This window comes from Bombina bombina, chromosome 3 (genome assembly GCF_027579735.1).
Source record: "Bombina bombina isolate aBomBom1 chromosome 3, aBomBom1.pri, whole genome shotgun sequence".
Lineage (NCBI taxonomy): Eukaryota > Metazoa > Chordata > Amphibia > Anura > Bombinatoridae > Bombina > Bombina bombina.
In genome coordinates this window covers 218,392,382-218,417,409 of record NC_069501.1, presented here as the reverse complement: position 1 = coordinate 218,417,409, position 25,028 = coordinate 218,392,382, and the positions used below count along the sequence as shown (strand labels likewise).

At 39.1% G+C, this 25,028-nt stretch overlaps 1 protein-coding gene across 2 annotated transcripts in view; it reads left to right on the top strand.

Moving 5' to 3' along the window:
* The window catches only part of SLC6A4 (solute carrier family 6 member 4), a 236,591-nt gene that overhangs the window by 100,733 nt on the left and 110,830 nt on the right, over positions 1 to 25,028 (top strand). For both annotated transcript variants that reach the window (XM_053706143.1, XM_053706142.1), the window contains exon 2: positions 12,776 to 13,339. In XM_053706143.1, the coding sequence (XP_053562118.1) occupies positions 12,895 to 13,339 (445 nt within the window). In that variant the 5' untranslated portion in view covers positions 12,776 to 12,894. The remainder of the gene's footprint in view (positions 1 to 12,775; positions 13,340 to 25,028) is intronic.

The following is a 25,028-nucleotide window of genomic DNA, read 5'->3' as shown; positions in this document are numbered from 1 at the left end:
TGTGTATAAATGGCTGCCAATCTTTACACCCACTGATGACATCATGATCTGGGTTGCAGCCCAAATTGTGATGTCATCAGTGGTTGTGGCTTAGCAGCCATTTCAAAGTGACCACAAGCAATATTCATTTTAAAATATTTTTTTACCGTTCCTGCTTCATGATATAGAAAGGGGTGCACTTTTGCAAGAACGATATTTGCACTCCACTTAGTAATACCATTGCATGCAAATGTGCCTGGAAGTCTTGTGCATATGAGAGCGCGCTTCTATTGGCTCCAATGGGAGCCTCAATCTGATGCCATGAGACATGGCAAAGAACCTAGCGCATGGGGTAAGTTGCACAGCGTTGGGCAGCAAATTAAAAATATATTTATATGAATATATACAGTATACATATATATTTATGTACAAACTTTGCAGATTTGAATATGATTGGGAAGGAGATATAGAGTGAAAAACTAGAAAGAAGATAAAAGCCAATCTTACCCAGCACTAGGACAATTCATGCTAAAAAAAACATCACCTTGAAGATTGAGAATTAACTATAGATTGACAGGTATCAAATTTCTGAAAAACCAATGTTAAACCAAGATATGCTTCAAATATAATAGTTTCTTTGCCAACCATCTAATATATTTATAAGGCAATAAATTAAACCAAGGATATCCTATTTGCACATAAGAACTATTTTCCATATATCAATAATTCTAAATTAAAGCCCCAACACACTAAGTCCCATTCGGAACTGGGGATCCCCAGAGCTGCTGATTTGTGTAATTGTAGCTATTTTTCACTTTCAAAAGGCCTTTAATTTGATACAATTTAACAGTTCACAACTTGGTGATCCCTTTGTTTGCACAATTATACGGCAAAAAGCAACAGTTTCCCCATAAAGATCTATAGTTCCTTCTTGTATGTCCAAGCTTAAGTTGGTTTCAGAGAGGTGGTCTTTATAGCAAAAACAAGACTGGAATAGCTTTACCTTTTCGCCGTGCGGTCCTCCGCCTGAAACGACTACTCAGTAACTGAGTGAGTAATTCTGAGTAGCCGTTTCAGGCGGAGGACAGCACGGCGAAAAGGTAAAGCTATTCCAGTCTTGTTTTTGCTATAAAGTCCACCTCTCTGAAACCAACTTAAGCTGAGACATACAAAATATATGTATCCACAGAACAAGAAATAGCGTCAGCACTGTGTCTTCATATTAAAGTAATCTTTATTGTGGTGACATATATATATATATATATATATATATATATATATATATATATATATATATACTGTAAATTCTATGGATTATTTAGAATTTTTACAGTATCTATAATCATTTTTAATAATTCTTATTATTTTTTTATATTTCCATAGCGTTAAGAAGAATCATATTCCACACTGTTAAAATTACTTTAGTTGTTGAATTTAAAAGGTCATATATGTTTCTTGTTTTAGGTGCCAGCCAGCATTGGTCTCCTAGACATGGGGTGGACACGTCATATTCTTCTAGAACTACCCACCTTTGCCAAATCGTTCATCCCCAGTCACCTCCCTCTTAATAACGGTGAGAAGATGGGGGTCTTACCACCACTTTTCATTGTCATGTACAATGATTCCAGAGGTGGGGCATAGGTCTAAGTTTCTAAAAAGCCGCCTTGTGCATGCGATATGGTGGTGATGAGCTCCATACCGCACAAAATCCAAGGGCTGCTTTGACGTGCTCGTGCACGCTCTCCCCATCAATATCAACGGGGAGAAGGTGTTAGAAAAAAAACTAACACCTGAAGCACGGAATGGCGATCGCTGTAATGCAACCCCATTGATGTCTATGGGGAAAAAAGTTACGTTTAAACCTAACACCCTAACATAAACCCCACGTCTAAACACCTCTAATCTGATGCCCTCGACATCACCAAAATAAAGTTATTAACCCCTAATCTGCCGCTCCCAACATTGCCGCCACAAATAAAAGTTATTAACTCTTATTCCGCAGCTCCCCTACATTGCCGACACTATAATAAAGTTATTAACCCCTATTCCCCTGCACCCCAACATTGGCTGATTTGAATAGCCAGTAGAATTTCAGTAGCTCTCATCCTATTGGCTGATTTGAATTTTTATTTTGGGTGGTTGGTTGGGTGGTGGGTTTAACTGTTGGGGGGGTCTTTGTATTTTTTTTTAGGTAAAAGAGAGCTGATTTCTTTAGGACAATGCCCTACAAAATTTTGTGTTATTTTTTTGTAATTTAGTGTTTGTTATTTTTGGTAATTTAGTGTTTGTTATTTTTTGTAATTTAGTATTTTTTATTTTTTGGAATTTTAGATTTAATTTTTTTAGTATTGTTAGTTTTTTTTTAATGTGTAATTTAGTTTATTTAATTGGTAGTTTTTTTAAATTTTAGTATAATAGTTGTTAGGTTAATTGTTAGTTTAAAGATTTTTTTAATTTCACAGGTAAGTTTTTATTTATTTTAAGATAGGGCTATTGTAATTTTAATTTAAAGTTAGGGGGTGATAGGTTTAGGGGTTACTAGTTTAATTTAGTTTTTTGCAATGGAAAGGGGCACAAACGCTCATGAAAACCCTTGCAAAATTAATTACGCTCCACTTGTAATGTGGCCCACTATATTTTGCTTGGCATAGATAATATATATAGGGCCAGATTACAAGTGGGACACAAACAATTTCGCTAGGATTTTTGCAAGCGTTTGTGCCCCATTTCCATTGGTCTGATATTTCAAGTGGAGTGAAATCGCAATTTCGCTTTATGCAATCTTGATTTACGCGAGAATCCTTACCGCAATCTCAAAACTGTGGTTAACTGTTTTCCAAAATTAAAAAGTTGCACAAAACACATCAAAAATACTTTACAAAGTACACTTACACTCATAATAACACCATCTAATAAAAAAATATTTTTTAAAAATATTGCACACAAAACTTATAAGGGATCAAAGATATGAGATCTCAGGTGTTAGAAAAAAAAATCTGCCAATGGGCTTTAACATTGAGATACATACAGATACATTGCTAAAGATGTATTTGTATGTATATATATATGTTTAACTATGTATATACTAAAGTTATTTCACATTCCAATGTTCTGCACATAGCACAATATTTTCTATATATTTAAAAATAGATATTCCTATATACAGTATATCTTTATATATCTATACTTATATATACAGTATATATATATATATATATTTATATATATATATATATATATATATATATATATAAAATCATATAGATATATAGGTATGCATTTATATTTCTGTAACAAAAAACATCAGATATATGTAGAAATATTTAATTATGAATAAACTAGTACTAAAGCCTGTGTATACGGGCCATTTTTTTTGCAGTACAGCGGTCCCACCCATTGCTCTCTCCCCCCTCTCTTTTGCTCTCTCTCCCCCCTCTCTTTTGCTTTCTCTCGACCCTCTCCTTTCGCTCTCTCCCCCCTCTTTGGCTCTCTCCCCCCTCTTTTGCTCTCTCTCTCCCCTCTTTCTTTTTCTCTCTCTCCCCCCTATTTTGCTCTCTTTCCCCCCCTCTTTGGCTCTCTCCCCTCTTTTGCTCTCTCTCCTCTTTGGCTCTCTTTCCTCTTTTGCTCTCTCTCTCCCCCCTCTTTGGCTCTCTCTCACCCCTCTTTGGCTCTCTCCCCCCTCTATTTGGCTCTCTCCCCCCTCTTTGGCTCTCTCTCACCCCTCTTTGGCCCTTTCCCCCCCTCTTTGGCCCTTCTCCCCCCCTCTTTGGCCCTCTCCCCCCCTTGGCTCTCTCCCCCCTCTATTTGGCTCTCTCACCCCTCTTTGGCTCTCTCTCCCCTCTCTTTGGCCCTTCTCCCCCCCCCCTCTTTGGCTCTCTCCCCCCTTTCTTTTGCTCTGTCTTTCAAACCCTTTGACTCTATGGCCACGCCCCCACCGCGGCCCCCGCCCCATCGCGGTGGCCCCCGTCCGGCCACGCCCCTCACAGCACCCAGCCACGCCCCTCACTGAACCCGACCACGCCCCTCATCACGCCCGGTCATGCCCTTCGCCGCGCTCGGCCTCGCCCCCTGACACTCCGCTTCAGCCTTGCTCTGTGCTGAGTGTCAGGATCCAAACGGCCAGGTATGTTTGTCATGTGCAGTCTCTACTGCGCATGACTGCATCTGACAAACATACTTTGCCATTTATTATATAGGATAGAACATATTTCATTACGAAAAGAACATTGGAATATGAAATATTCATATTTTTATGCCGGTTTAGCAATAATGAGAATATGTCATGGTGTTTGCACGAGAGAGGGCTCGTTTCCATTGAGCCGTAATTAGGTTTGCGTGCGCTCGCAAACCAATAAATAGGCTGTCGGAAGCAATATCGTTCACCGACTGCTTCCAACGGCCTGTTATACCTCAATTTCGGCAACCGGACTCTGACTGCCGAAAACATTTTCGTGCCCCATAGAAAGTATCAGAAGCTGTTAATCTTATAATAATACCAGGTTTCCAATAACCATGCAAACCATTAATACACTGTCTGAGGCTGCCGATACATTAACAAAAATTACACCCAGCTCAACTAAGTGTAAAATAGGAAAAAGGTGCTTTTTGAGACCTTTTTAATATTGAAATCTAACCCGCCTCCCAAAAATAAACTCGATACGTCAAAACCCCTCTATCCGCCATCCCCCCACATCACAATTTATAATAAATGTATTAACCACTAAACCGCCAACCCCCGACATCACAACTAACAATAAAAGTTATTAACCTCTAAATCGCCATTCCCCCACATCGCAATTAACATTAAAATGTATTAACATCTAAACCGCCATTCCCCCACAACGCAATCTACCTATTTAAAATATTAACCCCTAATCCACCATTCCCCCACATTGCAATCTAGCTATTTAAACTATTAACCCCTAATCCGCCATGCCCCCACATAGCAACTAACACTAAAATGCATTAACCTCTAAACTGCCATTCCCCACATCACAAAATACCTATTTAAACTATTAACCCCTAGTCAGCAATTCACCCACATCGCAATCTACCTATTTAAACTATGAACCCCTAATCCGCCATCCTCCACAATGAAATCTACCTATTTAAACTATTAACCCCTAATCCACCATCTCCCCACAACGCAAATAACTAATCTAATCACTAAGCCCCCTAACCTAACACCCCCTAAATTGACCCCATTACATAAATTAAAAAACACTAAATTACAATTAAAATAAAAAATCCTAACATCAATTTAAAATTAAAATTTAAGATTAAATTACAATAATTACATCTAAAATTACCAAAAATAAAAAAAGTCTAAAATTACACACAAAAAAAAAACAAATTATCAAAAATAAAAACATTTAAACCTAATCTAATACACCTATAAAAATAAAAAAGCACCCCCTAATCTAAGATTAAACTACCAATAGCCCAATAGCCCTTAAGAGCTGATCGCTTTAGGGCATTGCCCTAAAGCGATCAGCTCTTTTACCTAAAAATACAAATTAACCCCTAACAGTAAACCCCCCTGTTCTAGAGTACATTTCCACGTTTGTGGAGGCAGTGAGGTTCTCAGCTGGGCCTCCCATCTTTGGAGGTGGGGAAGTAGTTCGGAGGAAGTGTCACCTCCAATGAGTGAGTAGTGTGTGGATAAAGGCTTATGGAGCCTATTACCTTGACTCCAAAAAGTTTCCCATGGTGTAAGAGGAGGGGAAAGCCCGGGTTTAAAACCCCAGCTGAGTAAGTAGCTTTTAATTCTGTGGTATTCAAAAGATAGATATGATGGAACCTGGGTGCTGTCTCCAAGTTGGGCCAATTGATGGAATTGGTTCTGTGTGTGTGTGGGGGGGGGGGGGAAGGTCTGAAACCCTCTTAACGCCCAGTTGAGACCATTTTTTGGGGTGTGTTTCTGATAAGCCAGTAAGTAATCCAGCAATGGAAGTAATAGACTCAAAATATTTTTACAACATGCGTGAAAGGGTAGTAAGTATGTTAAAAAAAAATCTGCTACAAAAATTTACCTTAAAACTGGTTAAATTTGAAATCACCCATGGTTGGTCTGTCAAGCTCAATACAATACTCTGTTAAGGTTCAGCTGTGGTTACCGTGAAACCAAGTATTTAAATTTATTTTAAACAGCATATTTGTCAATACTATTATTTCTTCTATAAGATACGACGAGTCCACGGATTCATCCTTTACTTGTGGGATATTATCCTCCTGCTAACAGGAAGTGGCAAAGAGCACCACAGCAGAGCTGTCTATATAGATCCTCCCTTGACTCCACCCCCCAGTCATTCTCTTTGCCTACTCTAAGTGATAGGAAGGGTAAAGTGAAAGAGGTGATAAAATGTTAGTTTTTATTTTCTTCAAGCAAGATTTTTTTTGTTTTAAATGGTACCGGTGAGTGCTATTTTTTCCCAGGCAGCAGATGGATGAAGACTTCTGCCTGGAGACTGATGATCTTAGCTGTTGTTACTAAGACCCAGAGTAGTTCCCACAGAATGGCTGAGGAGTACTTAAGAAACTTCAGTGTGAGGAACGTTTTTCATGCTGCGCGCATTGAGGTATGTTCAGTCATTTTTTTCTGGAGAGACTGTGTTATTTCAGAATTGGCTGACAGTATCCCCATGAGGGAAAGAGTAAGCAGTAATCCTAAATGTATAGAGAGGGGTATTACTGGACCTGTATGTTGGGCTATAAAAAATGGTTGATGACAGTATGTTTGTGAGCAAACGTTTCTGTGTTGGGAGCTAAAATAACGTTTTTTTCTGGCAAACGTTTTGTTTTATTTTCACAATGGAGGGTACACATGGCTTCATTTGGATGGGTATATGAACCCATATGGCTAGGTTTTAGACCGCTCTGGTGCGGTTATTGTTAAGGCTGTGAGACATCGAGTTTGATGGCGGGGCCTATTTTCGCGCCTCAGTTGTGTAGTTGTTTTTCCCAGGCAAGCAGCAAGCTCCAACTCCGGTGGGCTTTTCAGACAAGTTTGGGCCTAATCGAAGGGTTAATCCGATTTTGCAGACCCCTGAGGGCAGGTAGGCGACACAGCAGGGCTGTGGCGAGGTGCAGGGGGTGTTTTTGTTTAACTATAACGTTTTTGTTCTTACCTGATATTTTGGGATACGTTTCTCATGAAATTGATATAATGTTATCATTTTAAAGCAGTTTTGGAAAAATTGTATGCTTTTTTCTCTTAAAAGCGCAGTACCGTTTTTTCAGATTGTTATTTTTTTCACAAAATAAAGTGTTTTCAAGCCTGTTTGTGGTCATTACTAGCCTGTTTTAACATGTCTGACATTGAGGAAAGTCAATGTTCCATGTGTTTAGAAGCCATTGTGGAACCCCCACTTCAAATGTGTCCCTCATGTACTGAAAGGGCCTTACATTGCAAAGAACATATTTTAGCTGATAAAAGTATGTCTCAGGATGAGTCTCAGTCAGAAGAGAATCAGGTTATGCCATCCACTTCTCCCCAAGTGTCACAACCTTTAACGCCCGCCCAAGCGACGCCAAGTACTTCTAGTGCGTCTAATTCTTTCACCCTGCAAGATATGGCTGCAGTTATGTCTACTACCCTTACAGAGGTATTATCTAAACTGCCAGGTTTACAGGGTAAGCGCAGTAGGTCAGGTATTAGAGTAAATGCTGAGCCCACTGATGCTTTATTGGCCATCTCCGATGTACCCTCACAGTGTTCTGATTTGGGGGTGGGGGAATTGCTGTCTGAGGGAGAGCTTTCTGATTCAGGAAAGATGTTACCTCCAACAGACTCAGATGTGACGGCCTTTAAATTTAAGCTTGAACACCTCCCCTTGTTACTCAGGGAGGTCTTAGCGACGCTGGATGATTGTGACCCTATTGTCATCGCGCCAGAGAAACTGTGTAAAATGGATAAGTATCTAGAGGTCCCTACTTACACTAATGTTTTTCCAGTCCCTAGAAGAATTTCGGACATTGTTACTAAGGAATGGGATAGACCAGGCATTCCGTTCTCTCCCCCTCCTACTTTTAAGAAAATGTTTCCCATATCTGACACCATTTGGGATTCGTGGCAGACGGTCCCTAAGGTGGAGGAAGCTATTTCTACCCTGGCTAAGCGTACAACTATACCTATTGAGGACAGTTGTGCTTTCAAAGATCCTATGGATAAAAAATTAGAAGGACTTCTAAAGAAGTTGTTTATTCATCAGGGTTTTCTTCTGCAACCTATAGCGTGCATTGTTCCAGTAACTACTGCAGTGGCTTTTTGGTTTGAGGCTCTAGAGGAGTCTCTTAAGGTTGAGACCCCAGTAGATGAGATTTTGGATAGAATTAAGGCTCTCAAGCTAGCTAATTCTTTTATTACAGATGCCGCTTTCCAGATGGCTAAATTAGTGGCTAAGAATGCAGGCTTTGCCATTTTAGCACATAGAGCGTTATGGCTTAAGTCATGGTCTGCTGATGTGTCATCTAAATCCAAGCTTTTAGCTATTCCTTTTAAGGGTAAGACCCTATTCGGGCCTGAACTAAAGGAGATCATTTCTGATATTACTGGAGGTAAAGGTCATGCCCTTCCTCAGGACAAGACGGTTAAAATGAGGACTAAACAGAATAATTTTCATTCCTTTCGAAACTTTAAAGGCAGTCCCTCTACCTCCTCATCCACCTCCAAGCAGGAGGGGAATTTTGCTCAATCCAAGTCAGTCTGGAGACCTAACCAGACCTGGAATAAAGGTAAACAGGCCAAGAAGCCCGCTGCTGCTCCCAAGACAGCATGAAGGGGCAGCCCCCGGTCCGGGGCCGGATCTAGTAGGGGGCAGACTTTCTCTCTTTGCTCAGGCTTGGGCAAGAGACGTTCAGGATTCCTGGGCATTAGAAATTGTGACTCAGGGATATCGTCTAGAATTCAAAGATTCTCTCCCAAGGGGGAGATTTCATCTTTCACGTTTGTCTGTAAACCAGATAAAAAGAGAGGCGTTCTTAAGCTGTGTAGAAGACCTATATACCATGGGTGTAATCTGCCCAGTTCCAAAATTAGAACAAGGGCAGGGGTTTTACTCCAATCTGTTCATGGTTCCCAAAAAAGAGGGAACCTTCAGACCGATTTTAGATCTCAAAACTCTAAACAAATTTCTCAAAGTCCCATCGTTCAAGATGGAGACATACGAAAAATGTTACCAATGATCCAGGAGGGTCAATATATGACCACCGTGGATTTGAAGGATGCGTATCTTCACATTCCTATCCACAGAGATCATCACCAGTTCCTCAGGTTCGCCTTCTTGGACAAACATTACCAGTTTGTGACCCTTCCTTTCGGGTTGGCCACAGCTCCCAGAATTTTCACAAAGGTGCTAGGGTCCCTTCTGTCAGTTCTAAGGCCACGGGGCATAGCAGTGGCGCCCTATCTGGACGATATTTTGATTCAAGCATCAACTTACAATTTAGCCAAATCTCACACGGACATCATGTTGGCTTTTCTAAGAACTCACGGGTGGAAGGTGAACATAAAAAAGAGTTCACTTGTTCCTCTGACAAGAGTTCCATTCCTAGGAACTCTGATAGACTCGGTAGACATGAAGATTTTTCTGACGGAGGTCAGAAAATCAAAGATCTTAATTACTTGCCGAGCACTTCATTCCATTCCTCGGCCATCAGTGGCTCAGTGTATGGAGGTAATTGGACTAATGGTAGCGGCAATGGACATAGTTCCGTTTGCTCGCTTACATCTCAGACCACTGCAGCTGTGCATGCTCAGACAGTGGAATGGGGATTATGTGGATTTATCTCCGCGGATAACTCTGGATCTAGAGACCAGAGACTCTCTTCATTGGTGGTTGTCACAGGATCACCTGTCCCAGGGAATGTGCTTCCACAGGCCAGCATGGGTCATAGTGACGATGGACGCCAGCCTCTTGGGCTGGGGTGCAGTCTGGAATTCCCTGAAGGCTCAGGGTGTGTGGACTCAGGAGGAGTCCTTACTACCAATAAATATTCTGGAACTGAGAGCAATTTTCAGCTGGCTACGGCCAAATTCATAAGATTCCAGTCGGACAATATCATGACTGTAGCCTATATCAATCATCAAGGGGGAACAAAGAGTTCTCTAGCGATGATAGAGGTTTCCAAAATAATTCTATGGGCAGAGACTCACTCTTGCCATCTATCTGCAATATATATCCCAGTAATGGAGAACTGGGAAGCGGATTTTCTAAGTCGTCAGACTTTTCATCCGGGGGAGTGGGAACTCCATCCGGAGGTGTTTGCAAAATTGATTCATCAATGGGGCACACCGGAATTGGATCTGATGGCATCTCATCAGAATGCCAAACTTCCTTGTTACGGGTCCAGATCAAGGGATCCTCAAACAGTATTGATAGACGCTCTAGCAGTACCATGGTCATTCAACCTGGCTTATGTGTTTCCTCCTTTTCCTCTCCTACCTCGTCTGATTGCAAGAATCAAACAGGAGAGGGCTTCGGTAATTTTGATAGCGCCTGCGTGGCCACGCAGGACTTGGTAGGCAGACCTGGTGGAAATGTCATCTCTGCCACCGTGGAAACTGCCATTGAGACGGGACCTTCTCATTCAGGGTCCGTTCCAACATCCAAATCTAATTTCTCTGCAGCTGACTGCCTGGAGATTGAACACTTGATTCTATCTAAGCAGGGTTTCTCTGAGGCGGTCATTGATACTTTGATTCAGGCTCGGAAGCCTGTCACTAGGAAAATTTATCATAAGATATGGCGTAAATATCTTTATTGGTGCGAATCCAAAGGCTACTCATGGAGTAAGATCAGGATTCCTAGGATTTTGTCCTTTCTCCAAGATGGATTGGAGAAGGGATTATCAGCTAGTTCCTTAAAGGGACAGATTTCTGCTTTGTCAATCTTACTACACAAGCGTCTGGCAGATGTCCCAGACGTTCATTCGTTTTGTCAGGCTTTGGTTAGAATTAAGCCTGTGTTTAAACCTGTTGCTCCGCCATGGAGTTTGAATTAGCTCTTAATGTTCTTCAAGGGGTTCCGTTTGAACCCATGCATTCCATAGATATTAAACTTCTATCTTGGAAAGTTCTGTTTTTAGTTGCTATCTCTTCTTCTCGAAGAGTTTCTGAGCTATCTACGTTACAATGCGATTCGACTTATCTTATATTCCATTCTGATAAGGTGGTTTTGCGTACCAAACCTGGATTCCTTCCTAAGGTGGTTTCCAATAAGAATATTAATCAGGAAATTGTTGTTCCTTCTCTGTGTCCTAATCCTTCTTCTAAGAAGGAGCGTCTGTTAGATAACTTGGACGTGGTTTGTGCCTTGAAGTTTTACTTGCAAGCGACCAAGGATTTCCGTCAAACATCTTCTCTGTTTGTTGTCTATTCTGGAAAGTGTAGAGGTCAAAAGGCTATGGCTACCTCTCTTTCTTTTTGGCTGAAAAGCATCATCTGTTTCGCATACGAGACTGCTGGACAGCAGCCTCCTGAAAAAATTACAGCTCATTCTACTAGAGCGGTGGCTTCCACATGGGCTTTTAAAAACGATGCTTCTGTTGAACAGATTTGTAAGGCTGCGACTTGGTCTTCCCTTCATACCTTTTCCAAATTTTACAAATTTGATACTTTTGCTTCTTCGGAGGCTGTTTTTGGGAGAAAGGTTCTTCAAATGGTGCCTTCCGTTTAGGTATCTGTCTTGTCCCTCCCGTTCATCCGTGTCCTGTAGCTTTGGTATTGTATCCCACAAGTAAAGGATGAATCTGTGGACTCGTCGTATCTTATAGAAGAAAACGAAATTTATGCTTACCTGATAAATTGATTTCTTCTATGATACGACGAGTCCACGGCCCGCCCTGTCAATTTAAGACAGATTGTTTTGTTTTTTTAAACTTCAGTCACCTCTGCACCTTTAGTTTCTCCTTTTTCTTCCTATACCTTCGGTCGAATGACTGGGGGTGGAGTCAAGGGAGGAGCTATATAGACAGCTCTGCTGTGGTGCTCTTTGCCACTTCCTGTTAGCAGGAGGATAATATCCCACAAGTAAAGGATGAATCCGTGGACTCGTCGTATAATAGAAGAAATCAATTTATCAGGTAAGCATAAATTTCCTTTTTGTGATTTCCTGACTAATGTACTAGTATTTTAGCATGAAGTTAGAAGGCTTTATTTTTATATATATATAATGTATAAGTAATAAGTGTTTGCTGATCTTGGTTATTGTCTCCCTGTAAGAATTCACTAAGATGAATATAGAATGGGTCAGTGAGATGCCTCTTACTAATACTGACTGAAGTTTAAAATGGCTTCACTTGACATTGTTAGAAATTCTATGGCCCCTATTTAAGAAAGTCTGGCGGACCTGATCCGACAGTGCGGATCAGGTCCGCCAGACCTTGCTGAATACGGCGAGCAATACGCTCGCCGTATTCAGCATTGCACCAGCAGCTCACAAGAGCTGCTGGTGCAACGCCGCCCCCTGCAGACTCGCGGCCAATGGGCCACCAGCAGGGGGGTGTCAATCAACCCGATCGTACTCGATCGGGTTGATTTCCGGCGATGTCTGTCCGCCTGCTTAGAGCAGGCGGACAGGTTATGGAGCAGCGGTCTTTGTGACCGCTGCTTCATAACTGCTGTTTCTGGCGAGCCTGTAGGCTCGCCAGAAACACGAGGCATCAAGCTCTGTTTGGAGCTTGATAGATAGGCCCCTATGCAACTAGAAAAAATACTTCTCTCTCATTTTTGTATTTAATAAAATTCCAAGTTCTGTGATGAGTTATTTCTTAATGCAGTTACCTTTTTTTATTATAGAGCTGGAACAACATTGGAAGAAGATTCATTACCTGGGACACTATTGACTGCATACATATTTTATAGAATCCCTACCTAGTGCCAATGGGCATCAGCTACAGCTTTTCCTAGCCAAGACAATGGATAGAAAGCCATCCTGCAGTGAGAGCCCGTCCCTAGGCTCTGAGAAGGAGCCTTTGACGTGCAAGGCACGCTCAGAATGCAAAAAGGACGGGCAACTGCTGAGGAACTGCAAACCCTCACTACGTCTGTCTGAAGAGCTTAACAAGGTGCATCCCAGCCCAGCAGAAAGAGGGGATGCTGGGAATTTGTCTAACAAGTACTTAGCTGTTCAGAGTCCTGAGGCACCTTGCAATGGCACAAGAAACAGAGGGGATGAGGTTCCACCTCCTGCACTTACTGTCATCCCCTCCTGTAGAGCTGAGGTGGAATATTTGCAGACAGGGGTAGGAGAGAGAGAGACTTGGAGTAAAAAAATAGACTTTCTTCTTTCTGTTATTGGCTATGCAGTGGATCTGGGTAATGTGTGGAGGTTCCCATATATCTGTTACCAGAATGGAGGAGGTATGTTACCTGTATGTTTCTGTATAGGGTGTGGTAAAGAAGTTAGAAAGTAATTGTTAAAGGAAAACAGAAACACAAAACGAATCTCTAATCTCTTAAAGCATTTTATTATTGTACTGTTGCTTGCATATAATTATGTGTTTAACTTCTGCAAAAGTTTAAACACATAGTTACAGTCAGCTCCAGATAAGCAATGCATTTCTGCTCCAGAGCTGAACATGACTGATAATTGGTGGCTTCACTCATATACATTTTTTCACTGTCTCACTGGCTGTTTTAAGCTACAGACCAGTAATGCATTGATGCTCTTGAAACTATTTTACCTATGTGTTTAATCCATTTGAAGGGGGGTCAAACTAATTTTAATGCTAATGTTGGCACTTGGATAAACTGGTTAAAAGATAGGGAACAAAAAGTTACAGTAAAATAATAGTGTGGAATCTCTCAAGAATCAGCATCAGGCTCACTTCATTATGATATATTTCTTTTATAAATGACCTAGAAGGAAGTAGCAACATTTTTTGCAAATAATACTGACATCAATGGTGATTAGGTCAGAGCAGGGTGCAATTAATCTGCAAGGGGGGTTGCAAAAATATAACAAAGGGTTGGTAAATGGCAAATGAGATTTAACACAGATAAATGTAAGATTTAAAAGCAAATGTGTTTACCTATCTGTTACTTAAAAGGGACATTAAACACCTCTTGCTTTTGTGTAAAAATTAATTTTATCCCACATTCCCTAGAGAGGCCAAAAAGCAAAATCTACAAACTAAGTTTTAGAAATTTTGCAGTTAGCCTAAACCAGGTATTTTATTTGCAGCATTTGCAGGTTACAGAATTTGCTATACTTCACAAAAGCAAGATGTGTCCTTTTAAATTAGGACAAGACTTGACTAAACAGAGAGGGAAAAGTATTTAGGGGTTCTTATACACAAAAAATATAAAGCTGTGCTCAATTCCAAGGGGCATAATTCTGCCCCTAAATATATATCCCTGTTAAGACCTCACCTCGTGTATTGAGTAAAGTTTTTGGAAACAATTATTAAAAAGGACATTGCAAAACTAAAAAGAGTTCAGAGTAGGTCTATAACATTAATAAGGGCAATGGAAGATTTAAGCTATGAAAAAAGGATAGCCAAACGGAGTAATATAGTTACTTTATATATGTACATCCATGGTCCATATAGAGAGTTAGCAGGAGCATTGTTTATTCCAAGAAATGTATTTGGAACACAAGGTCACACTTTAAGGCTAGGGGTAAAGAGATATACAATAAGTTCCTGTAGGATTAAAATCTGTGAATGTTGAACTCAATGTTTTTTAAAAGGACATGGAACTAAATTGTTTCTTTCATGATTCACACAGAGCACACAATTTCAAACAACTTTACAATTTACTTCTATTATCAGTTTTGCTTCATTCTCTGTGTCCTTTTGATTTTAATGAGCAGCAATGCACTTCTGGGAGCTAGCTGAACACATTGGTAAGCCAATGATAAGAGGTATCTCTGTGCAGCCACCAATCAGCAGCTAGCTCCCAGCTCCTGAGACTACCTATGTGTGCTCTTCAACAAAAGCTACCAAGAGAATAAAGTAATTTAGATAAAATAAGTATATTGGAAAGTTGTTTAAAAGGGCATCCTCTATCTGAATCATGAAATAATTGTTTGGGGTTTCATGTCCCTTTAAGTCTTCTTTCAACTTCATCTGTAATAATACTATGCTAGAAGACCTGGTTCTGTAGACTTGACATTGATTATTACTTGTTCCTTTGATTGACAGCAGTCAGAAAAATGAATTTATCTCGAAGCAATTTCAGGTTCACGCTTGTGTGCACTTACCTGGGTAGGAGAAAACTGCCCAAGGTCTTCCCTTAAAACAAATAAACAAATGTAATTATTTCACATAAATGGACCTCTCCAATTTTACCTTCTTCTGTTGTTACTTTTGAATTTTAATATCCATATTCTCTGCAAACTTCTTAGGAAAGTTTACTTACTGTTATGGTTATGTTTTAAATGATTCTGCACACTATTTCAACTTACCTTTATTTATTTGTTATTTGATATGTTTATACAGGTTTCACAGTTATTCAGATTGTTATGCAGCTGCCATTTAATGTAGAAAACTGCTCAAACTATTTATAAGATAGAACAGGAAAATATAGTTTAAACACACAGGGTCTATTACAATCTTTTAGAAAAGTTTATCAAATTATTTATCTACAAAATTCCCTATAGACTTTAAAGGGACATAAAACCCCAAAAATTCAAGATTTAGAAAGAGCATGCAATTGTAAACAACTTTCCAATTTTACTTATATTATCTATTTTGCTTTGTTCTCTTGATATCCTTTGTTGAACAGCACACCTAGGTTGGCTGTGGAGCATCAATGCACTATTGAAAGCTAGCTGCTGATTGGTGACTGCACATGTAAGCTCTTGTGATTGGTTCACCTGATGCTGTAATGATACTGATACTCAGCAGGAAGGAATCCAGTAGCTGGAAAAGCAGAAAGACAGGCATCTAGTTTGAAAACATGAGGAAAGTTGCGAACACCAAAACCAAGCCTTAGTCAGGGATTGGAGAACTGCTAAGAGAATTTAAACAAACTGAAGTTGATACATAGGAAAGTAATCCACAAATAGTAGCTACATTAAAGGGACACTAAACCCAATTTTCTTTCATGATTCGGATAGAGCATGCAATTTTAAGTTACTTTCTAATTTACTCCTATTATAATTTTTTCTTCATTCTCTTGGTATCTTTATTTGAAAAACGGGAATGCAAAGCTTAGTAGCTGGATCATTTTTGATTCAGCACCCTGGGAAGCGCTTGCTTATTGGTGGCTACATTTAGCCACTACATTTAGCCACCAATCAAATAAAGATAGCAAGAGAACAAAGAAAAATTGATAATAAGCGTAAATTAGAAAGTTGCTCAAAATAGCATGCTCTATCTGAATTCTGAAAGACAAAAATTTAGTTTAGAATCCCTTTAATGGTGAGCAAACAACCACAATAATCTGGCAAGGCAAGATAGCAGGAAGTGAACTCTTATAGGCCCAAAATCAGCTGCATGATCAGAGTCAGGTGAAGAGAGATCAATATAATGATGCAGGAGCCAGGTTCAAGGTAATGTATGAAAGGAAACAGATCTGACTTCTGAAGTGGCAGAGCAAAGGTTTAGATCTAGAGAGACCAGGGTTCAATACCAGATGTGCTCTTAGATGCGTTCAGATAGCTTCCAGTAGCGCATTGCTGCTCCTTCAATATAGATAATGATGCAAATTTGATAATAAAAGTAAATTTGATCATTTTGATATTGCTATATTTATTCTATACTCTTTGTTTGCACTTTAGATCACTACATTGTTGTGTGTTTAACTCTTATACAAACATTTGTATCTTATGTTAAATCTAAGTCACCTGCTATGCTGCCTAAACAGAAAGATAAGAGAAATAAGTCTATAGACACCAGTTTAGATTTAGTTAATGATATTAACTATATTGCTGCAGTAAATGTGGATTCTCAATCTTTGGTGAACCAGTTTGCAGAGCTGATAATGCCCAAATTTTAGTTACTTAAAAAATAAATGGCCAGTTTGACTAATGAAGTTAGACAATTTGCCACTAGGATAGCTTAAGTGGAGGCCAGTGTTTCTGATCTAGAAGATTGAGCTAATACACATAACCATAACCATATAGTTAAGATTCAAGGCAATAAACAAAGGCCTAGATTACGAGTTGTGCGTTAGGGTTAAAAAGCAGCGTTAAGAGATCCTAACGCTGCTTTTTAATGCCCGCTGGTATTACGAGTCTTGCAAGTACAGGTGTACCGCTCACTTTTTTGGCCAGACTCGGAAATACCACAAATCCACTTACATCAATTGCATATCCTATATTTTCAATGGGACTTGCATAGCGCCGGTATTACAAGTCTGACAAAAAGTGAGCGGTACACCCTCTCCTGTCAAGACTGGTACCACATTTTTAAGTCAGTAGTTAAGAGTTTTACACTACAACGCCGTAGCATAAAACTCTTAACTAAAGTGCTAAAAAGTACACTAACACCCATAAACTACCTATTAACCCCTAAACCGAGGCCCCCCCACATCGCAATCACTAAAATACAATTTTTAACCCCTAATCTGCCGAACCAGACATCGCCGCCACTATAATAAACATATTGACCCCTAAACCTCCGCACTCCCGCCTCCCAAACACTATTTAAATATTATTAATCCCTAACATCGCCGCCACCTACCTACATTTATTAACCCCTAATCTGCCGCCCCCAACGTCGCCGCCACTATATTAAATGTATTAATCCATAAACCTAAGTCTAACCCTAACCCCCCTAACTTAAATATAATTACAATAAATCTAAATAAAATTACTATCATTAACTAAATAATTCTTATTTAAAACTAAATACTTACCTATAAAATAAACCCTAAACTAGGTACAATATAACTAATAGTTACATTGTAGCTAGCTCAGGGTTTATTTTTATTTTACTTTGTATTTATTTTAACTAGGTACAATAGTTATTAAATAGTTATTAACTATTTAATAACTACCTAGTTAAAATAAAGACAAAATTACCTGTAAAATAAAACCTAACCTAAGTTACACTAACACCTAACACTACACTATAATTAAATAAATTAACTAAATTAAATACAATTAATTACAATTAAATAAAATTATCTAAAGAAAAAAACACTAAATTACAGAAAATAATAAAGAAATCAAAAGATTTTTAAACTAATTACACCTACTCTAATCCCCCTAACAAAATAAAAAAGCCCCCCAAAATAAAAAAAGCCCTACCCTACACTAAATTACAAATAGCCCTTAAAAGGGCCTTTTGCGGGGCATTGCCCCAAAGTAATCATCTCTTTTACCTATAAAAAAAAGTACAAATACCCCCCCAACATTAAAACCCACCGCCCACACAACCAACCTTACTCTAAAACCCACCCAATCCCCCCTTAAAAAACCTAACACTAAGCCCTTGAAGATCACCTTACCGTGAGACGTCTTCACCCAACCGGGCAGAAGTGGTCCTCCAGACGGGCAGAAGTCTTCATCCAGACGGCATCTTCCATCTTCATCCATCCGGCGCGGAGCGGGTCCATCTTCAAGACATCCGACGCGGAGCATCCTCTTCTGTCCACGGCCGACGACTGAATGAAGGTTCCTTTAAATGACGTCATCCAAGATGGTGTCCCTTCAATTCCGATTCCAATCGGAATTAAGGTAGAAAAAATCCTATTGGCTGATGCAATCAGCCAATATGATTGAACTTCAATCCTATTGGCTGATCCAATCAGCCAATAGGATTGAGCTGGCATTCTATTGGCTGTTCCAATCAGCCAATAGAATGCCAGTTCAATCCTATTGGCTGATTGCATCAGCCAATAGGATTTTTTCTACCTTAATTCCGATTGGCTGATAGAATTCTATCAGCCAATCGGAATTGAAGGGGTGCCATCTTGCATGACGTCATTTAAAGGAACCTTCATTCAGTCGTCGGCCGTGGACAGAAGAGGATGCTCCGCGTTTCTTTATTTAGTTTCTTTGCATATTTACAAAATATACAATTTCTTTGAATTTGCAATCAAAATTTGACTTAAATTGGAATATTGGGGAGCTAGATAAAAATATAATATTATATCAAGCAGAAGTGTATTCTAAATCAAATCTTTATAATATTCTTATTTTTTTATCAAGAACAGATACATTTAGATAATTTGGCACACAATGGCTTATACATTTTCCAGATATAACATGAGGGGATGTAAAACATAGTATTAGTCTAATAGATAAAACATTCTCATTTATTGCTTGGAGAGCATTTTATTTTAGGCTAATTAATAAAATCTATAATACACTGGCTAAACTTTCTTAATGATATAATGAGACTGTCGTAAATTGTTCTAAGTGTAACTACCCGCAAGCAGATCTCCTACATTGTTATTGGCTTTGTCCCAAAGATGGCCCAATTTTGGAAAATAATATGAAAAATCAATACAAATGCAAAAATTGTGTTTTCTTGTGGTTTGGGATGCAACTAAATTTTTGGTGGAGTTAAGACTGTGTGAAGCCACTCATAAACAAAATGAAAACTTTGTACTGGTTTTCTTCAGGATTGGAATTTTATTGAATCAGAAAACTCGGAGAAATGCTATATGAGACACATCAAATTTACTAATGTCCTTGCATTACAAACAATACACAGACCATGTTTTTTTTTATTTCAAGTGCCCATTGCCTTTTTTTTTTAATCACAAGTATTATATGGACAGTACTCTACAAAGAGGAGTTGTAGGATATAACACAGGGTATAGTGCTATTCAAGACTTATGGTGAGCTAAAGGAGGTATGGGGCTCAGCAACAGTAGCGCTAAACATAGTTCAGGCAGTGAGGTCTAGAAGGAAGAATGAGCAATTTGTGATGTAAATGTTGGACTTTGCATCAGAAAGTGTGCTAAAAGTGGCACTGGAAGTTATAAAAGGCCCCTAAAATTATATTTGGTGATTGGTTAGTCATTGATGATGAGTCTGGCATTTTTGTTCCTGACCTCCCTTTCATGGTGTGACTCTGGCCTGTTTCCTGGACTTTGCCTCTTGCCTGCTCCAATGTTGTGTCGGCTGCTGACCTTTGTATTTGTGCTTTGGAGTATTCTTCTGGTTCCACGCTGTACTTCAGGACCTGGCTGTGAATCAATTTTCTGATTTCTGACCTTGACCTGAAACCTGACTATTGCACACATGAATCCAGTAGATACCTAAGGTAATTCCCTAATACATTTACACATTCTAAAGCAGGAAATTTATGAAAATGTTACTTTTTATATATATAACACCGTAGGAAACGAATTGACAAAAAACTCCTGTTAGTCCCAAAGTCTAGGTTAGCACTGAAACTTTCAAATGCCAGGGATTTCTGGACTTAAACTCCATGCAAAGGCTGATGATAGCGACATAATCAGTAAGAAATTTAATGACATAATGTAGGACAAAATTTAGGACATCACATGTGGCAATTCACATTCTACCAACCAAATGAGAATTGTCGGTACTACCAGAATCAGTAACACTTTCCCAGAATCAGTAAAGCTTTCCCACTGTTTTAAATAATATATGTACTATACAAATATTTCTATATCCTTTTATTTCAGTTACTAATTGTGCATTAGAATAACCAATGCTTTTTTTTTTTTTTAAATGCAGTTTGCAGTTTACCATGCAGTGAAGGGTATTATTAACCCATCGTGCCATATTTGGGTTGTTGTATATTTTACTATATTAGCTGATGTACCAGCTTTTCTGTTTTCCTTTGGACATAATTATTTCATTTCACATAATAACACCTGTGGAAAATCACATATCACCTAACAAACGGCTAGATTTAGAGTTTTGTCGGTAACGACCCGCATAGCTAATGCTGGTTTTTTTTTCCCCGCACCTTTTAAATACTGCTGGTATTTAAAGTTCACAGAATGGCTGTGTTAGGCTCCAAAAAGGGAGCGTATAGCATAATTTACCGCCACTGCAACTCTCAATACCAGCGGTGAATACGGACGCGGCCAGCTTAAAAAACGTGCTCGTGCACGATTCCCCCATAGGAAACAATGGGGCAGTTTGAGCTGAAAAAAAACCTAACACCTGCAAAAAAGCAGCGTTCAGCTCCTAACGCAGCCCCATTGTTTCCTATGGGAAAACACTTCCTATGTCTGCACCTAACACCCTAACATGTACCCCAAGTCTAAACACCCCTAACCTTACACTTATTAACCCCTAATCTGCCGCCCCCGCTATCGCTGACACCTGCATATTTTTTTAACCCCTAATCTGCCGCTCCGTACACCGCCGAAACCTACATTATACCTATGTACCCCTAATCTGCTGCCCCTAACATCGCCGACCCCTATATTATATTTATTAACCCCTAATCTGCCCCCCACAACGTCGCCGCCAGCTACCTACAATAATTAATTCCTAATCTGCCGACCGGACCTCACCGCTACTATAATAAATGTATTAACCCCTAAAGCTAACTCTAACCCGAACCCTAACACCCCCCTAAGTTAAATATAATTTAAATCTAACGAAATAAAATAAATCTTATTAAATAAATTATTCCTATTTAAAGCTAAATACTTACCTGTAAAATAAACCCTAATATAGCTACAATATAAATTATAATTATATTGTAGCTATTTTAGGATTTATATTTATTTTACAGGCAACTTTGTATTTATTTTAACCAGGTACAATAGCTATTAAATAGTTAATAACTATTTAATAGCTACCTAGTTAAAATAATTACCAAATTACCTGTAAAATAAATCCTAGCCTAAGTTACAATTAAACCTAACACTACACTATCAATAAATTAATTAAATTACCTACAATTATCTACAATTAAACCTAACACTACACTATCATTAAATTAATTAAATAAATTACCTACAAATACCTACAAATAAATACAATTAAATAAACTAACTAAAGTACAAAAAATAAAAAAAGCTAAGTTACAAAAAAATAAAAAAATAATTTACAAACAAAATAAAAATATTACAACAATTTTAAACTAATTACACCTACTCTTAGCCCCCTAATAAAATAACAAGCCCCCCAAAATAAAAAAATGCCCTACCCTATTCTAAAATTAAAATTGAAAAGCTCTTTTACCTTACCAGCCCTTAAAAGGGCCTTTTGCGGGGCATGCCCCAAAGAAATCAGCTCTTTTGCCTGTAAAAAAAAACACAATACCACCCCGCAACATTACAACCCACCACCCACATACCCCTAATCAGGGCCGCCATCAGGGGGTGACAGGGGTGACTCCTGTCAGGGGCCCAATGAGCCAGGGGGGCCCCATGAGGCAAGAACTAAAAAAAAAAAAAAAAAAAAAATTTTTTTTTTTTTTTTTTTTAAATTTGGGCAGCCACCAGTGGGTACTACAGCAGAGTGCTAATTGAGCATGGGAAATGTTATTACACCGAGTAAAGTATTAGCATTTGAGAGGATTTCTTAGTGTGCACTAAACCACTATGCACAGTGTGAGACAGACTTGGCACTTTGTACAGTGTGTGCCTGAATCAGACGGCAGATCACTTTCATTTGCAGAGGAGGTAGGACTTATTTAGCAAATGTTTTTTATTTCTTTGTGCAATTTTGGATTGTAACTTCAGTGTAGTAGTAGTTGTTTGGTTGGGCTAGGGGTCCATAAAAACACATTTTTTTTAGCAGCAGTGTATTTATAATTATTTGACAATGCTGTAGAAATTCTATATTTAAAACCATGCATAAATGTTTCCTCCTCAATACACAAATGGTAGATGCCCTTTTGGCAGATTTGCATTTTATATAATATATATATATATATATATTACATTCCAGTTTACTGCCCCTTTATGCATCAACTTTCCAGATGCAAGGAGGCATTTTATCTAAGATTTTTACATCTGCATAAAATGTTATTCTCTCAGACTAAGATTGCTCAGTGTTTGAAATGAGACAGGTTAACTTAAAACTGTTCAGTTTACACTACAGCTGACTTAATTTTGAAATACATACCAACAAGCCTAAATCCTGCATTTAACCAAATCTAATGGTATGAGTACCACAGCTTATGGTTCCACCAAGACCATATAGAGTACAGCATTTTCAAAATCCATAAGTACAGCTGAAAAATGGGAAAATTTGTACACTATATTTGAAGTGGTGCTCTAGGTTGGGGAAAATGGGGAAAAAAACAAACAAACATATGTCAACGTTTTAAAGGTACTTTTCTTCATCTAGCCATCTACCCAGCTCATTAATGTACATATTTGAATTCACAGAATTATTTTTGTTTGCACATTTACAAATATGATTCTTTAAAAAGTGATCTCTTAATTTCTAAAAAAAATTATCATGCATGTCACACACTGTTGATTTAGGGGATGCAAGGTGCATAAATGTTTCCTCCTGTGAGTGTTTCTGTGGGTGTCTGTGTTTATGTCTTTGTGCTTTGGTTTGTGTCTCTATGAGTGTGTATGTATTTTTTATCTGTGGGTCTCTCTGTGAGGGTGGGTGTGTATGTCTTTGTGCATTTTCTGTGGATGTCTGTGAGGGTGTGTGCATATGTCTTTGAGCTTTTTCTGTGGGTGTCTCTGTGAGCGTGTGTGTATGTTTGTCTTTGTGCATTTTCTCTGGATGCCTCTGTGAGGGTGGGTGTGTATGTCTGTGCTTTCTGTGGATGTCTCTGTGAGGGTGTGTGTGTGTGTGTGTGTATGTATGTATGTATGTATGTATGTCTGTGTTTTCTGTGGATGTCTCTGTGAGGGTGTGTGTTTTATGTGGGTGTCTCTGTGAGGGTGTGTGTATGTCTTTGTGTGTTTTCTGTGGATGTGTCAGTGAGAGTGTGTGTATGTATGTCTTTCTGTGTTTTTTATGTGGTTGTCTCTCTGTGTGTATGTCTTTGTGTGTTTTCTGTGGGTGTCTCTGTGTGTGTGTGTGTATGTCTTTGTGTGTTTTCTGAGGCTGTCTTTGTTGGTCTTTCCTTGGTTGTATGTGCAAGTTTGAGTTTGTGTGTGTGTCCATTGTCTGTTCCTTTTTAGGACATTTTGACCTTACTACTAATTATTCACATCTTTCTACAGACTTTGAGACTAACAAGACCTTTCCGGAAGTAACCTCTCCACCATTTAACCTTTAAATTATTGTTTAGGCAGTTCAGGGCCCTTCCTTTCAGCCACTGCATGCTGTTGTCGTAATTTAGTTGTCATCTTCCTTTACAAAAAGATAATCAGAACTCCATATTTTGTTTTCTAAATCTCGTTTTTTTTACAAAACTGTAGTTTACCTCATTACTTGTCAGGTCAATGTAAACAAGTGCTAAGTGTCTGTTTTGGTGTCTGTGTCTGAGTGTGTTTCTTTGCGTGTCTGCTAGAGTGTCTATATGTGAATCCTTATGTGTGAGTGTGTGTGTGTGTTTCAGTGTATGAGTGTGTCTGTGTGTATACTACTACCTTTACAACATTTCCAAGTTTAAATAGACAAGAATAAAGTGCATATACGTTTTATTCACTTGGTCAAAAATTGCACATGTCAAAGGAGGGGGGGGGGGCCTGATCAATGGTTGAGTCAGGGGCCCCAAAATTTCTAGTGGCGGCCCTGCCCCTAATCTAACCCAAACCCCCCTTAAATAAACCTAACACTAAGCCCCTGAAGATCTTCCTACCTTGTCTTCACCACACCGGGTATCACCGATCGGTCCTCCAGAGGGTCCCGAAGTCTTCATCCTATCCGGCAAGAAGAAGTCCAGAAGAGGCTCCAAAGTCTTCATCCTATCCGGGCAGAAGAGGAGATCCGGACCGGCAAACATCTTCATCCAAGTGGCATCTTCTATCTTCATCCATCTGACGACGAGCGGCTCCATCTTCAAGACCTCCGGCGCGGATCCATCCTCTTCTTCCGACGTCCTAACACAGAATGAAGGCTCCTTTAAGGGACATCATCCAAGATGGCGTCCCTCGAATTCCGATTGGCTGATAGAATTCTATCAGCCAATCGGAATTAAGGTAGGAAAAATCTGATCAGATTCAAGTTCAATCCAATTGGCTGATCCAATCAGCCAATCAGATTGAGCTTGCATTCTTTTGGCTGTTCCGATCAGCCAATAGA